The sequence below is a fragment of the Anthonomus grandis genome, chromosome 7 (genome assembly GCF_022605725.1).
Source record: "Anthonomus grandis grandis chromosome 7, icAntGran1.3, whole genome shotgun sequence".
In the NCBI taxonomy this organism is placed as follows: Eukaryota; Metazoa; Arthropoda; class Insecta; order Coleoptera; family Curculionidae; genus Anthonomus; species Anthonomus grandis.
The window spans coordinates 15,850,271-15,867,773 of record NC_065552.1 but is presented as its reverse complement, the minus strand read 5'-3'; the positions used below and the strand labels follow the sequence as shown (position 1 = coordinate 15,867,773).

General features: G+C 29.8%; 1 protein-coding gene and 1 long non-coding RNA gene across 4 annotated transcripts in view; both read left to right on the top strand.

The window, feature by feature from the left end:
* LOC126738159 (kinesin-like protein CG14535) overlaps positions 1–17,503 on the top strand; it is an 871,125-nt gene that overhangs the window by 180,254 nt on the left and 673,368 nt on the right. For all 3 annotated transcript variants that reach the window (XM_050443347.1, XM_050443348.1, XM_050443349.1), the window contains one exon: positions 10,867–10,982. In XM_050443347.1, coding sequence (XP_050299304.1) covers positions 10,870–10,982 — 113 coding nt within the window. In that variant the 5' untranslated portion in view covers positions 10,867–10,869. The remainder of the gene's footprint in view (positions 1–10,866; positions 10,983–17,503) is intronic.
* Positions 14,417–16,790, top strand: LOC126738197 (uncharacterized). Its single transcript, XR_007661251.1, has 4 exons — positions 14,417–14,792; positions 15,649–15,810; positions 15,869–15,999; positions 16,273–16,790. It is a non-coding gene; the product is annotated as an uncharacterized LOC126738197 (long non-coding RNA).

Below are 17,503 nucleotides of genomic sequence, written 5' to 3'. Positions count from 1 at the left end.
TAAATTACTACTTCTATTTAATAAATATATCTAATTTACATACGTTTAATTTATTGTTTTTTATAATAATAATAATATAATTTTATAATAATATACAATAACATATTTGGGAATTTCTGTCCACCAACTAAAGCCGAAGCTACAAGCGAGCATCTTGGGAGATGGGACACCTTGGGAGACAGAAGATTAGCAAATTTTCCAGAGCAGTTTAGCTAATGTATATGTCGGCTCCAGATATTTTCAATAGTCAAACAATAATATTTGGATTGAAATTAAGGTATTTGTTTACATTAGTTTCTAAGTGACTGGCGACTGCGGCGTCATCATAAAAGCCATAAAGCTTTTTTAATTAGTATTGCTTCTAATTTATTAGTGCTAAAGTATTCGACGTTCGAACTGATATGCAACATGATCCATTATTGAGAAGTAAATATTGGAAAGAGTAAATCGTATCCGGAAATGAATAGAACATGCATGATTAATAATTATTATGGAGTGTAGGGGCAAGGACCGACAGTTTTTAGAGAGAATTAACATAGAGAATTTCTAGGTCGGTGACTGGCTACGGATCGCAGGTTGTTATCTTCACAAGTCGGTAGTTCGACATTATTTTATTTGGCAAATCTGACTTTAATATTTTTTTCTATTAACAAGTCTCGATATATGCTCTGGGAAGAAATAACAATAATTCTCTGACATATGTAAGGAGCCGCTAGGAGGCCAGTCTGTCTGTCTATCTATCTTTATTTTTTTTAAATGTCTAGAAAAAATCGTTCAGAATAGTATCATTAAAATTATTCATAAAAAATTTAGACTATATTCCTCAGATCTACTGTACAGTAAAATAAAAAAACTTCTATAATCGTCAAATATTTTTTTTTTAATATTTTAACATATTTACACAAATATAAGTCAAACATTTAATTAATTACCCATCAGTATAATACAAGAAATCGTCAACAGAATTCCTCACAAGCCACTAGAGCTAGAAAGACAATAGGGCAACATTGTTTTACTTATCTTCTTGCCAGATGTTATAATTTTTTACCAGTAGAAATGAGAGGTGTTATTCTAGGTAGCAACTCATTGGGATTGGTTAAAAGTAGGATCAAAAAAATTATTATCCTTCAAAATAGACAGCTTATTAATGGTTTGGTAAATATTAGAAATTAACATGTCCACTTATATGGTCCTTTAAATTTAATCTTGATCTGTGTTTTGCTTAGGTGCAGTACGGTAATAACAGTTTTTCAAAGGACTACAAAATACAGTAGGTCTTTAGTTTGGTAATCCTGTTATAAAAATGTTTTGTTAAATTGTTTGATTTTTTTTTTTTTTTGATTAGATTTATGAGTTTTAATTAATTTTTGTGCGTTGAAAATAGCATTGCAATTGCAATAGATTCATAGTTTAGATTGTTTGTTTTGTTTTGCAATTTAGGTTTATATTAAGGCGAAAAAAAATACCAGCAAGTCCTCGCACAGCGTACTAGCTCCTGAGGGCTGCGGGCATTATGTATTTATTTCCGATGTTTATTAAATTTACTTGTATTTCTTTTGTTATATTGCATTTGAAAATAAACATTATTATTATTATTATTATTATCTGAAAATTGGCACGATTAGTAAATCTTGTCATTCTGTTTAATGTGTACGTATGAACTGAACCGGTTTACTATTTTTGTGCTTCGAGTGTTAAGTCACACCAAAAAATGTAATAGTAAAAACTGTTATATTTAATCTGTGCCCTTATGACAAATAGAGTATATCTCATAAATAGATAAAATGTGCTTAGAAAATACCAATTTTTACTATGCGAAATAGATGTAAAATATTTACATACATCTATTTCTCCATCTATTTTTATAATTACATTTATATGTAAAAAGTAATTTTTCTTTAATTTCTTTCAAGCATTTCTTTCTACGTATGGAAAACTTTTTAGACAGAGGTAAAAATTGGTATTTTTTGAAAATATTAATTTTGTGGTACCTTAATGAAAATAATTTTTAGTTTTTGGACTTTATTTCAAAAGTATGGTTCCAAGTTGATTATTTAACAAGCCTCCAACTAAATTGTATATAATTTGCAAACAAACATATATTTATTTATTATGCTATTTAAATCTAAATACGTTCGCATATTTTTTATAATTATGTTTTTGCTTTTATTTCATAGTTTAGGTTAATAAGTTAGGTTTATTTAGATTTTCGCTTAGGTCTAGTTAATATTCTTATCTCTATGCTTTAGGTTTATCTTGTTTAAGGGACATATTTGGGCCTCAATTTAGATTATTTTATTGTTAATTCTGGTAGTTTAAATTTTCGAACTTTGAATTCTTGCTTACTTTGACAATCAGTGTTCTCTTACATTTTTTGGCTCCATTGGCAAAAACAGTTTAGGAAATTCTAATCATTTTCAATATAATCCACGGGTTTTTATAAGCGTTTCATGACATTTTTTTCGACAATTTTTTTTTTTGTTTGACCAATATAAAATATTTTACGGCTCAATTTTTGATCCCAAAAACGAGGTCGACAAATGATTTTTTTCCAAATTTTCAAAGGGCTCTCATTCTTCTAATTCTGCTCGAATGTGTGTTCCTGAAATAAAAGTGTATTTTTGTAGGAAATGTTACTGAAAGGAATGTGTTTAAAAATTACGTTTTAATATGAGTGTAGAACTACTTTCAATTTTTCCATTTACAATGCTTAAGATTATTGAAGGATCATAAGGTTGGCCATTTATCAAACATTTTATACCTTCCTTTATCGTCTCCTGCTTTGTCAATCTGTCCTTAAGTTATATACCGGGTGGTGCGTTGCCGAGAAGAACATAGGAAAACCCATGTAAATTTTAAGGGGGTCAATTATTGGCTTCCCTGTACATTTTCTAGAAAAAATGTAAGATAACTTTTTCAAGAGACCAACCTGGTAAACCGTCGTGCAAAGTTTCAAATAATTTTATTAAGCGAATCTTGAATTATTCAATTAAATGTAATTGCAAAATTAGCAAATTTTCGGTTCATTAATATATCATTCATTAATGGTTCATTAATGTATCATTAAGATGTATGGTCTCCCTTATGTAATTTTTAGGCCCTCTAGCTTCTCGTAATTAACTTATACTTGAACAGAAAGTCACAGGATGTGCAAATGTTTTATCCTATGCTTCATACTCTTACTCATTTCAATAGCAACCACACAGTCCTGAAAAACATAAACCTAACTCAACTCAACGAGGAATTAATAGGATAACTATAAGCCATGACTCACATTACTAACAACCGGTTACGGTTTTCAAAATTTGTTTCTAAGCTCTCTTTTACCTAAATTAATTTGTACTTAGACATCTTTTATATTTTAACCTTTTTAGTATTTATCATCATAAGATAACAATAATAACATAACTATATAGATTAATTTTTGTGTAATATTATCTTAATTTAATCGGATCATAAATAGTAAACGGCAAAAATATGGAACAAATTCAATAAAAAATAAATAAGGATGTTCGAAAAAACGCTCGCATACGTCGATTAATATTTTTGGTTGCGCATTTTTTTCAAGAAACATTTTGTATACAGGGTGTCTCATGTAGCCGTAATCAATACCGACTTTCTTATTTTAAATGAAACATCAACACAAAATTATAAATATTTTGATGTATCACATGCCATACATTTATTCAACTGTTTCTAAGATACGCGGTTTTAAAAACCGCTGCTGAATTTAAAAGCCTCTAAAACCTAAAAAAACAAATTTCACTTTTCTATTCTTACTTTTTAATTCCTTTAAACATGCAAAATATGATAGACCACCACCCATACGTATTGTAGCTTGATGTATTACATTTTAATATTAAAAACTTATTTTTTGTGGTTCCTTGGACTATGGAAAGTAAGAATTAATGCTTATTACTTACCCTACATAATACCAGGTATAATATTTTTAACAATTAAAACCTTCGAAGGACTATTTCGAAGTCTTGTTGATACTGCACTCGATTTACCGATACAATAATACCATTAAAAATATTGTTATGCCGAGATAATTATAAATTACCAAATTTAGAATTATCTCGAAATAACATTATGTAAACGGCGCACGAAGAAAAAGATATCTAAAATAAAATTCAAAAAAAATATTAAAAGAACGAAAGCCATTGGTTGTCTTTTAACTCGTTAAGAATGTCTTTTATTATAGGAAAAGAAACTTCTTTTAAAACGCAGTTTTTAGTGTTATACTTTTTAAAATATTTACAAAATATTGAAACCTTACGTAGTAGGTTTACTGGATGCTTTCCACAAAAAAAAAATTCAGTCCTACTATAAAGCCCTCCCCTAAATAAAAGGATTTCCAGTCCATAACACAATGAGGTCTATGACATCCCAAATATATTACCTAGTTAGTCCGTAAAACTGAATTAGGTTTCTCTATATAGATTGACGTTCATGCAGTTGTTTTTGTAAAGTGACCAGCATATAACTTAACCACGTAATATATTCTAAATAAAATATGTTCATATAAAGAGTGGCAATTTAAAAACTTGAATTGGCCATACACTATCGGCCAAAAGTGAAAAAACGTTTTCTTTTATGGTAATAAATCTTTAAAATTAACCAAAGTTGTAAAACTGTTTACTGAACTATACTAATCTTTGCTAATGCCCTTTAAAAATGTTGGAACAATGTTTATCTTATCTTAATCTTTTGCGAAAAAAATTATTATTAAAGTTTTTTGTTGACAAAAGTGGAGACACATTTCGGCCGTTTGCAGGCATTAATTTTTTGCTGTTAAAAGAGTCTTTCAATTTCAATTAAATTATTTGCAGTTTGGGTTTAATCTCTCTGTTGATATATTGTGTTATACTATACAAAATGTCTCGTGGAATTGACTGATTGCTTTATATTATGAACAAAAAACTGAATAAAAACCGCTAAAAACAGTTTTTTTTAAATAAAGGGGAAACAAAAACAAGCATATTATTTCACCTTTATATGCAAAATCTTAAATATAAAGAAAAATCGTGTAATACATCTTCTGGAAACGCTTGAACAATGCTTTCCAATGATATCATAGAAAGCCACATTTCATACAATTTTTCTTCGTTTATCAAGGAAAATAATAAACACATTTTTGAAATTGTTTTTTATTTATTTAAATGTTCAAGATGACGGCTCATGTCTCTTAATAATTCTAAATACAGATCGTGTTTTCGTTCGTTACTTATAGGAAACCGCATAGAGGCGAAATTTTGCAACGTCGCGCGTGTACGAGTGCCTGCGACAGAGCACAGCCCCGGCCGGCCCAAGGCAGTGCTGCCAGGTCTTGTTTTACGGTAGATCTACCATTTTCCACCTCGATCTACCGCCCTACCATTTTAACTACAGATTCTACCGCATTTTTAATTTAAAGGATGTAACATAAAACAATAAATATTTGCCTATTTATTTTTTTCTGTCTTTGATTTTTTAAAGAAAATGTGAAACTAAACATATATTCGCGCGTCTATGACGTGCGAGTGTTACTGGCAGCGTGGCAGCTAGGATTATTACTGCGAGCTGCAACTTGGGCTTGCGGGGATTCACACAAAAAGACATTGGTGAAATACGCCAATCCGATCGACGCCTGACCCTGCCGAGACCCGAGACGATAATCGGTATTAATGTATGCGCTTTTCAAGTTGGTGGTTTATGTTGCGTTATATTATCGAGTGAATATTTATTAATATTAATATAATAATGTCTGACAGTGATTCCAGTACCAGTGATACTAGTGCCAAAGTTGTAAAGAAAAGAAAATATTCCCAAAATTATAAGATTTCATGGAAAGAAGAAAGTAATTTTAAAGGCTGACTTGAAAAAAGTAAAAAGGTATAATTCTTATAGAGTTTTTTTTTATGTAAAAATAGCAAAGAATTTTATAGGGAGAATATTTTTCTTACTGTTCTGCATGTCACGTAGATATTAAATCAGGCAAAATACAACTAGAAAGGCATGCTGTTGGAAAAAAGCACTCAGATAACTGTAAAAGCAAAAAAACTGAGAGAAGCTTGACTTGTTTTTTAGGACATGCATCTACGCATAATGCAGTAAAAGATGCAGAAATAAGCTGCTAAGAAATGTGATTTTGTTGTTAAACACAATTTACCCATGCGCATTATGAACCACATGCCGAATTTATTGCAGTCAATCTTTCCAGACTCCAACATAGCCAAGAACATAATAGTGTGCTCGTACTAAAACGACAAACATTATTAAACATGTACTAGGCCGTTTTTCCAATAAAAAACTTATTTCCATGTTAAAAATTAAGATATTTAGTTTAATATATGATGAATCAACTGACCGTACTTGTACAAAACAGTTATGTCTAGTAGTTAGGGTGTTTTATGATAAAGCAATTCAAGATTCTTTCCTAAGTCTGTTAGAAGTCGAAAATGCAAATGCCGAGGGCCTCTTTAATCAAATTACAGATTTTTTTAATAAAAATAACATCGATTACAAATAAAATATGATCGGTTTTGCAGCTGACGGAGCTAATGTAATGATGTGACGTTACAATTTAGTTGCAGCGCGATTTTCGGAATCTATACCTAACCTTTTTATTTTAAAATGTATATGTCATAGTTTCCATTTAGTTGCGTCTTATGCTTGTGCAAAAATTCTATATTATGTTGAACAGTTAACAAGGGATATATATGACTATTTTAGTAATAGTCCAAAACGGGTATCTGAACTAAAACAATTTCAGGAGTTCGCCCAAGTTAAAATACACAAAATTTTGCATTCATCTCAAACAAGATGAATGTCATTACTTGCTGTTATACGTAGGGTTCTAGAACAGTACAATGTACTTATATTGTTTTTTACAGACGTCTCTTACAATAGTCCAACAGACGATCAAGCATCCAATATTTTAACCTCTCTGAAAAATCAAAAAAATTAACTCTTTTTGCAATTTTTAAATTATGTTCTTCCATATTTTAATAACTTAAACCTGAAAATGCAGCCAGAATCACCACAAATTAGTTACATATCTTCAAACATCAATCCGTCATAAAAACTATTTTGGACTGTTTTATAAAAAGAGACATTATTGATAAAACTGCAATATTCGATATAGACCATAAAAATCCGAGAAATATGTTGCCCATTGAAGAGATGTATTTTGGTTCTGACATTTCTACTTCTACTGTAGATAAAAATGATTTAGAATTTGTAAAGTTAAAGTGTTTAGAAATTTATATAGAGGCTCTGGACCAATTATTAAAAAGGTTTCCTTTGAAAAATAATATCCTGGAAGATTTACAGTTCATAAATCCTGATTGCGTGCGAAGCAAAAAAATTAATTCTATTGCAAATACTTAAATAAATAAATCAGGGCGATCTTCAATCATAAGATAATGAGTGGAGACTATTAAGAAACACCGAGTTGCCTGAATTTAACAACATATTAGAATTTTGGTCTGAAGTAAGTAAGATAAATTATGGAAATGGATTGAATATGTTCCCCAATTTATCCTTACTTTTAATATATTGACCTTACCGCATTCTAGTGCAAATGTCGAGAGAATTTTTTCGGTTGTCAATATATTAAAAAATAAGCAGAGAAATAGATTAAACACAAAAACCATTGAGGGACTATTACATAGTAAGAGATTAGTTGATTCCGACGGAAGTTGCTATAGCTTTAATGTTGAAAATGATGGGCGCAAACTGCTAACTAAAGACATTTACGAGTAGGACTCTGATAATGACGAGATCTTATAGTCGTTTTTTTTTTTAATTAAGTGTTTCTGTTACTTTATTTTTTATGTTTAGTTTTGTTTTCACTTAATTTAGGCTTAGTTTTTGAGGTTTTTCTGCATTAATTTTTTTTTTAATTATGTTTTTTTTTATTTTGTAATTATTTTCTGGTAAAACGTATTTACAACTGAACGTACAATTATAAAAAGGCATTTAAACAGACCGTCACTTCATGTAAAAACAACCAATTTGACATCTTTAATCTTCATCGTATATCTCCCGTTTTCTACCGTATTTTTCCGGTCCTACCTACCGTAAAAAGCTTCGAGTCACCTGGCAACACTGGCCCGAGGACGGGATTCGTCAACATCTGACTTTCGTGGGAGCTGCGTCGTTTGGCGACAAAATGTCCCAAAATATTACGCGAAAATTCAGGCATTTTTTAAATATTTATTCTTATACGGGTTTTACAGACATGACAATGTGTAAAACCCGCATAGAATTGTAATCTTAAAATGTTTAATATGCTGTGTTTTGCATAATGAAAATTAAAGCGTTATTCTAATAAAAAATAGAATATCAACTCTGATAAAAATATAATAAAAAATCAGAAATAAAACTCTAATAAACAAAATTAACAACATATCATTTTTTAAATAAAAGGCTCAAATAAACCGCCTTCTTTCGCTAAACAAAAACTTAACCTATCCTAAAAGCTATTTCGCACCTCCAAAAGAGTTTCAAGTAAAATGGAATTGGCACCTTCGACAATTTTATTTCGCAACTCCTCTAAATTTGTTGGCCTACTAAATTCATGCTTGTAAATGGTCTTCTTAAGGTAACTCCACAGATAAAAGTCATTTGGAGACAAATCTGGAGATCTAGGAGGCAATTTAATATCGCCAGTCCCACTAATAAGGCGGTTAGGAAAAGTAGTTGTTAAAAATTCTTTTACCCTAGCCGCGTTATGAGCAGGACAGCCATCTTGCTAAAAATAAAGCGATCCCAGGTCTACATCAGGTAGGATTTGAATGGCAGGAAGAACTTGGTTTTGCAGCAACTCAAGGTACTTTTGGGCGTTTAACGTGCCATCAATAAAAAATGGCCCTATAACATTGTCGCCCAAACATTCAATTTCTGAGGATACTGGGTACGAAACTGAAAACTTCTGTGCTCGTTTTCCTGAGACTATTACTGGAAGGATTGTGTTTGCCGTGTAACGGAAAAGAAGATTCATCAGAAAACAAAATATTTTTAAAAAAATATTCGTTTTCATTTTCCTTTTCCATCATGGTTTCACAAAATTCCATTCTTCGCCACTGGTCTTTAGGAAATATTTCCTGAGTTTTTAAATACTTGAAACATTTGTACCCATATTTTTTCCAGATACGAGCAACAGTTTTATTGCTCATTCCCAGTTCCTCTCCAACACTTCTAGTGGACTGTGTCGAATCAAGTTCTAGGGTACTGCAAACCATTTCTTCCCGCCGTTCTATATCCTGGACCACTTCAACAGGTGGTTCTTGACGTTTTGTGTGGCATTTTTTACAATCTTGAAGACAAAAAGATGTCTCAAAATTTGTAACCACATTTAAAACCGTTTTTGCACAAGGAATCGGTCTATTCTCAAATGTCACGGAAAACAAATCTCTACATTGTACTGCCGAATTGCCTCCATAAAACCATTTAATTAGTTAAACTCTTTCGGAAGGGGTATAAACAGCCATAGTGAAAAAAACACGAAAATAACGCTCAAAAATTATTAATGTAACGTGCAGTAACACAGCAAAGTGAGGTCTGCTGACTCCCGGTTCAAAAAATAAAAACGAAAAATTCCGCCGCCTGCAAGCCGCAACCAAGCGGTGTTGCCATTATTTTCGGCAATACGTAGCTCACGATAACACGATCTGTATATCAAGTATGTATGTATGTATGTTATATTGGTTTATGTGAGCAGTTTATCAAAGTTGGATTAAGAACCAGAGTAAAAGGGGTAAACAAAAGATTTTAAAAAAATTAGGTCTTTTTATTAAATAAATAGGTTTTTAATTTTTTTTAACTTAAAATAATTTAATTAAGTTAAATATAATGAAAGGTTAAAGAGTTCATATTTATACCATTCATATCATTCTACATACGTGAATAAGTCTATTTTCTTCTTTTCAATATTTGAGCTTGTGAGATACTATTTTCTAAATTGATTTTTACTATAAAAGTGACCAATCCAACAAAATAGAGAACTTATTGGCTTAATTACTATGGTTCTTTTGCAAAGAAAGAAACGCGAAAAAATTCTTTGAGAAGAAATGTTCGCATTTTATTTTCACAAAATCTACTTTAAAAGTAACTTATACTAATATTATTATTTTAAGAACACTTGTTTTTCAGATCAGTTCAAACAAAAAACAGCACTTCTTATCTTTAAGAATGGTGTACAGCATAGCTGAACGAGCAGACATTATTTTCATATATGATACCCATGATAAATGTTTCTTAAGGATAGCTCAACATTTTAGCGAAACACATCCATGCCAAAATGTCAGGCCGAAGTATATTTGTTTTACAGAAACTGTTATTTAACATTCATTCATTATATGGCCATTTCAAGTTTTTAAATTGTCACCCTGTAGTGATTGACGTATAAAGATATCATATATAGATGTTCGACGATATAATAGATTTATTTTGATTAAAATACAAGGAAACCAAACAAGCAGATTTAAGTTGCAAATGGTCCTATACGTGTCGAAAACAAAATAAAGACTTTTGGTTAATGGTAATGTTTTTGATAACTGTAGTATAGCTGCCAATAATAATTTAAAAAATTTTTATCTGAACGAAATTGTTACGTCATTTTTATACTATGTAATTTAAATGTAGTAACATTTTCAACTTTTAATTGCAATGAAATAGAACCATTAAAAGTCATGCGTTTAAAGGACTCTACAATATGAAGCTAATTTGCGTAAGAATGACTAATATTTCGTTTAGGTGAATGTCTAGAAAACATATCAAAAATTTCATTGTAACAATTATACAGAGTATAATAATTAATAATAATAATAATAATACTTATTTAATAAACAGTTTTTATACGATTAAAATTTATTTTTTTAGAAAATGGAAGGGGCTCACCGACAGTTTCATCCAATAAGAAGGCGAGCAACCCCTATACCTGTGGCACCTCCCAGGATCCCTACGCCCATGCCAGCAAATAATAATAATGGACCCAGGTAAATTTGCCTTATAAAAAAAACTAATTAAGAGTTTAAATATAAATATAGTAATTAGAAAACGTAATTCAATAAGACTCATTAAACTTATTCACCAAATTAATTCCATCCACTGCATACGAATTATGCATGCGTGAACTCTAGAAACATGCACGTTGATAATTATTTCTCATCTCTCTTTCATCCTTTTTTTTTTGTAAACACTAAACGGCCATCCCTTAGGGGATAATTATTTTAAAATTTTAATGAAAACATGAAAACAAGCCAGCATAAATCATTGGCATAACACGCCGTACGATGCTGGTGAAAATAAGGCAGTTATTTGTGATTAACGCTGATTTAATGAAGTTATATTACGAAAATGTGTTTTCCCTTAATTATGGAACTTTTCAACAGCATGCGGCTGCTAAACTATTGGGTGTCGTTATTTTTAATTATTTAGATTATGAGATAGTCTTGCATGCTCTTCTTTTTAATTTAATTAAATAAGTAAGTAAACAGAAAGTCATATTTGTCAAAGAGTTTAGAATTCAAGTACGGTACAGTACAAATCACTTGAAGTTATAATTTCAACTAAAGAATTGAGGTTTATATGATGGAGAGACTGCTTTAACTGGGATCTACTTAAATCCTGTAATTTTATAGCACTAGAATAGTTACTTATAAGATTTTTTAGAGATAGGATATAGACGTAATTTTACAATAATGAATTTTTTTCCATACCATGATTTCAATCTAGTACCCCTCAAGGATTTTAGCCTTGTCGTTTTCCCCATGTACTATCCTGTAATGTTGGCCTTTTCTGTCCACTATTTCTCCACAGTATTATACACACCATTTTGCCCATTAGACTGAAACAACTATTTCAGAAAAGCAAAATAGTTCTTAAATTGAAACGTTACATATAAATATTTTTTGGCGGGTATACAGGTTGGGAAATCGATCATTACGTGAGGTACTTAAAAGCGAATTATGGCAATGCACACGCATGCATTTCGGGTGCTCTGCTACTCGCCTGTCTGTAAGCTGCCTTAGTAAACGTCTAACTTTGATGAGAGAAATTGCTTTAGATACAAGCAAATATAGCGCGAAGGCTGAAGCACTTCTAAAATATTTTTTGATGCAGGATTCACCTACATTAGTATACAACCCACATAGAATCGTAATCTCATAATGATTATTATAGTGCGTATTTCATCAATAAAATTAAAGCGTTATTCTAAAAAGATATAAACTTTAATAAAAATGGAAAAATTTAAACACTATATAAAAATAAAATTAAAACTCCTAAAAATAAACTTAACGAAAATTATTCTTTTTAACTAATCTTTCATAAAAGCCGTTTTAAACTTCTAAAAGAGTTTCTGGTAAAATGGAATTGGCGCTCCTCTAAATTTATTGGCCTACTAAATTTGTATTTGTAAATAGGCTCCTTAAAATAGCCCCAAAGATAAAAGTAATTTCGGAACAAATCTGGAGATTTTTAGGAGGAGTTTAGGAAAATATTTGTTAAAAATTGTTTTACTTTACCCTCATTATAACCGCGGCAGCCATCTTGTCAAAAATAAATCAATCCTAATCCAAGTCAGGGAGTATTTAAATAGCAGGCATAACTTTATGCCTGCTTAGTTTTGCAGCAATATAAGGCAGCAATATAAGAAGTGACCCTATAATGTAGCCGCCCAAAATACCAGTCCAAACATTAAATTTTTGAGGATGCTAAGTACACGCAGAATGGACTGTGGACGGCACTTATTTTCCTGAGACCTATATCGAACAACGGAAGGATTCTAGTTCCTCTGTAATGAAAAAGAATATTTAACTGAAAATAGAGTAAGTCGTACAAAATTTTTAATTTTCACTTGCTTTTTTTATCGTGGTTTTACAAAATTCTATGCTTCGCACTGCTCTTCGGGAAATATCTCCTGGTAGTTGAAATATTTGTATCCATGTTTTTCCAAATACTGATAACCGTAATATGGTCTATACCCAGTTGTTCTCCACAATTTCTTGATCTTAATAATCGTACGTAACTTTTACTTGATCGTGTTCACTTCTAGGGCACTACAAATTACTTCTTTCATTCTTGATCCTGCACACTTTTGGTAGAAGGTTTTTGCACTTTACTATGGCATTTATGGTAGCAAAAAACAGAAAGATATCTCAAAATTCGAAACCACATTTAAAATTGCTTCTTCTCAAGGAACTCGTTTCTCAAAAATTTAGTTCATCAAAAAATCATTTAATAATTTGACCTTTTTTAGAAGGAGTATGGCTGTTTAAGCCATAATAGGTTAAAAATTTACTAAGTACCTAAAGTAACTATTAGACGACCGAAGGCTTTCCCTCATTGAAGAGAGGAAGCTGTATTGCCATTATTTTATACAATGCGAAATGTTTAATTTTCGGACCTGTATATAGCTTTTACTACTGCCAACAACTGTCATCAATTTTTTTCTGTTTTTGATAGTGTTTTACTAAAATAAGCTACACTTTGCTTGGAATTTTTATATTTCTGGGAAACGACAGCACCAATTCTTACCAATATTTACAAATTAGATACTCCTGGAGTCTTTTAAACTTTACATGCCTTTTCAAATTCTGCTAACTAATTAAATACCCTTTGCTTACGGAGACTAATTTTAAGGTTTTGCGTAATTTATTACAAATGAAAAAGCTTTTTAAAAAATCATATAAAATTAATCATTCTCAAACCTGTTGACTGAACCCACCCTGACAAATTCTTTATTACTTATTAAATTGAATTAAATTTCAAAATCTTTATTTAAAAAATAAATAATATGAATATATATACAATAATTAATAGTATTGAGTTACATATATACTTGTTTTCTATTATAACTTATTATGTACCTATTTAGTTTGGTGAATGAATTATCTAAAGCTACTAAAATTAAATCATTAAAAACAATTTTCATTGTGCAAGTTATTTCTCTTAAAATAGTTATAACAAAAAAAGTGTAAAATATTCAATATTTATTAGGAAAACATTAGAGTGAAATCATCTTTATGCAACGGAATATTATCTTTAGATTTTTATTAAACAATTTTATATTACTTATTAATATGATATGATACATTCTGATATTTGATGCTACATAATGAATGAATCTAAGGTAGATCTAAGGTATTTAATTGTATTTTTTTAAATTTCTGGTAATTTTTATTTTGATGTGTAAATAAACAGATTAACTTATATACAGCAATTATATGTCTTTAATTACGTTATTGTCTTAGAACATTGAAAGGCTAGAATTAGTAAACAACAACTTTGTTTGAGTCCAACATGTGCACAGGGGCCAGAGGGGTGTGTTGTTTACAAACATATTTGCCGATTCTCTGTTGTCAAGTCGACGCGAATTTCTAACGGAGGAAATTTTATGCTATATTTTAACAACCATTATAACGTTAATTTAACTTACTTGTGTTGTATTTTATAGGAAAATTTAAATTAAAAAATATAAATACTACAATTAACCTATTTTAAGAATAAATATAATATCCTTAAGCAAAAAAATAACAAAATTATTAACATTCTTATCCCTAAAACCGTTTCTAAAAAATTTGAAGCGACAACACCGGAACTTAAGCGCCTGAGCCATACGCATAGTGTCATCTGTCAAACGGCTTTTTGTTTATGTTCGAGATTCGTGTATTTTCTTTAATTTTTTGGTTTCAAAAGGAAAAAGGCCACATTTTAGTGTTTTTTTAAATTGCTAGGATGGCAAAAACTTGTGTCGTTTGTGCCGCATCATGATAAAAAGGTGATTCAAGCCGATCTTTTCACAAGTAAGTACCGATACTTTCATAACATCACATCATGGGGTAACCATCATCATAAACGTAGAATAGGGGATCTTATAGATATAAACCTAATAAAAACTTGAATGTGAAAGTGTGTGTAAAATACCAAAATATTTATATTTTTAAATCTAAATATATTTTTCAACATATTCATCTATCAATAGGCTATAAAGATTATAAAACTAGAATTTTGTCCCTGGTTTTATTGCAGGATTTTATGTTTTTTTTGTTGTTTTGGCAGAAAGATGGCATAATACCCATATACCTATCTATATATAGTTATGTTTTTTAATATAGACATTAGGTAGATAGATGAAATTACTAATTTTTTATTGCCTTTAAAGAATTTTGAAATTTATTTAGATATTGATATCTATGTATAATTAATTTTGTCTTTCCCTAAAATTTGGTTGATAATTTTTTTTTGTTTTACCATATTGCAACTTATAATAATAATATATATATAGTAATTGGCACCACATATTAATTTATTACTGTAATTTTTTTTGCTTTTTGATTAAATATCAAATACTTATTATAAATTGCCTAATATATGCCCAAAGGGAACAATGGATTTCATTAGTCGAAATCAACACAATTAAAAAGAATATATTTGTTCAGATCACATCCTTAGAAGTGATTTATTATATAAGGAAGATAATATTATCAGTAGCCAGACTTTATTAAAAAAATCAGCTCTACCTTAAAGGTAACTTTTTTTAAATATATTTTTCTAGTATAAAAAAATCGTCACAAAAAGTATTAGTGTTACTCATATAAGCTTTATTTATACCTAATACTTATTAAATTAGGTATGTGTGTAAAACTATTTTTTTACTAGGATTTCTGATGCACTGGTTAAAAACACAGCAGCCGATAATTCAGTTAATTTACCAAGTGATTTACCCTTCAAAGCTGCAAGGGTAGTTTTCCTGAAGAGTGCAAAAACTTCTTTAGCTTCCAAAATGGTATATAGTACAAACAGTGAAGCTAATATAGACAAGTATGGATAATTAAAATAAATTAATATTCTTGATACACCAAATTTTGTATAATTACAGATCTGATCACTCACCATCAACAATAACTGCATCTGAGATTAATAGTTACTGTCTAGGTCAACAATTACTATTTCCCATCCAATCCGTTTTTGTTTAACTGCTACACATTCCCTGACTCTGCCAAGGAAAAGGTAAAAATACACTCAAAATAGACATCATTATAGCAAATTTAAAAATTATTGTTCAATTCTTTCTCTAAGTACAAATAAGACTTTTATGCCATGTATCATCTTATTCTATATATCTTATTTAAAAGTGATATAGTATTTTATTGTGTTATATTTGTAATTAAATGCAATTAATCAAATGTATGATATTTCAAAGATTCTTTATAATAAAATAAATTTTTTTAATTTTTTCTTTTTAATATTGGTAATACTATATTTTTATGTATATTACTCTAGGGTAAATTGAAAATGATATCCTGAGGACTTTTTAAAAGCTAAATCACTTATCACCAAATTATGGAAGATTGCAACAAACAAATTTGCGCCAAAGAAATTGAATTAGATGTCTCAAGTTATTATTAAAATACTTAAGAAATATTACATATATTACATATTTTATTTGACTTGTAAAAGTACTTGTTTGTATATTACTACTAATAAACTATCTAATCTAATCTATTGTACATAGTCTTTATTCTTAGGTAAGCTTTGTTTTTTAGTATAAATTAATCTGATATAATAATTGGTATTAGGTATTATATAGGTCACTGTTAAATGTCTCAAAACCATTGTACAGGCTAAATACTCATAATAAAAATCTTATAACCTATAAAAAACCTGCAACTCCTTCACAATTTGAACCTCCTTGTAGTTTTAACTCTTTCCGCTGAAGCAATACTGTCCCTTTGAAAAAGTCAGCATCATAGAAGTATATATTATGTGATTTAAAGTAAGTGATGTAAAACTGAGTTTTGTATAACATAATAATTATAATAAAATTTTGCAAAATGTTAAAAATTTGTGTCTTAAAACATGATTTATTAAGAAATCTATAATATTATATTAATAAAATATTTTATTTCCATAAAAATGCCTTGACAAAAATGCTGCCTTTTATTAGGACCTTCCTCTAACGAAGTCCGTTAAAAAAACACATAAATAGCTCATAAATGGTAATATTACTTATATTTAAACTCTATAATAATTAATAAAAATTTATCAGGTAAATATTTGTTGACGACGTCACTGGTAGAGAGTGCTTGTATCGGTGGCGTCAACAATGCGTTCGAGCGGCGTTGCGATGCCATTAACGTTTTCTCGTTGCTTCGTACTTTATTTTCATTTATTTAACGTATATTGACTTCGATATAGAGTATCTTATCAAATTTATTTTTAAAAAATGCTTGATATTTTATTAAAGGGGAGCAGTAGTATTGTTTTAAGTTTTCGGAAAAAACTGAAAACTTTAATGATATTAGAAAGTGATTTTTGCCATTTCTCTATAAGCATTTGGCATCATTGTATCAGAGATGTTGCAAGCAAACAAATTTGCCCATAGTTCCACGGCATGCTACTTCTAGCCTTTCAATGTTCTAAGGTTATTGTATGATTCTGTGGTAGGATATAGTTTGTTTTTTGTATATTGAATTGAATTGTCAAAACAGTGGGCTGCCAAGGCAGTTATGCA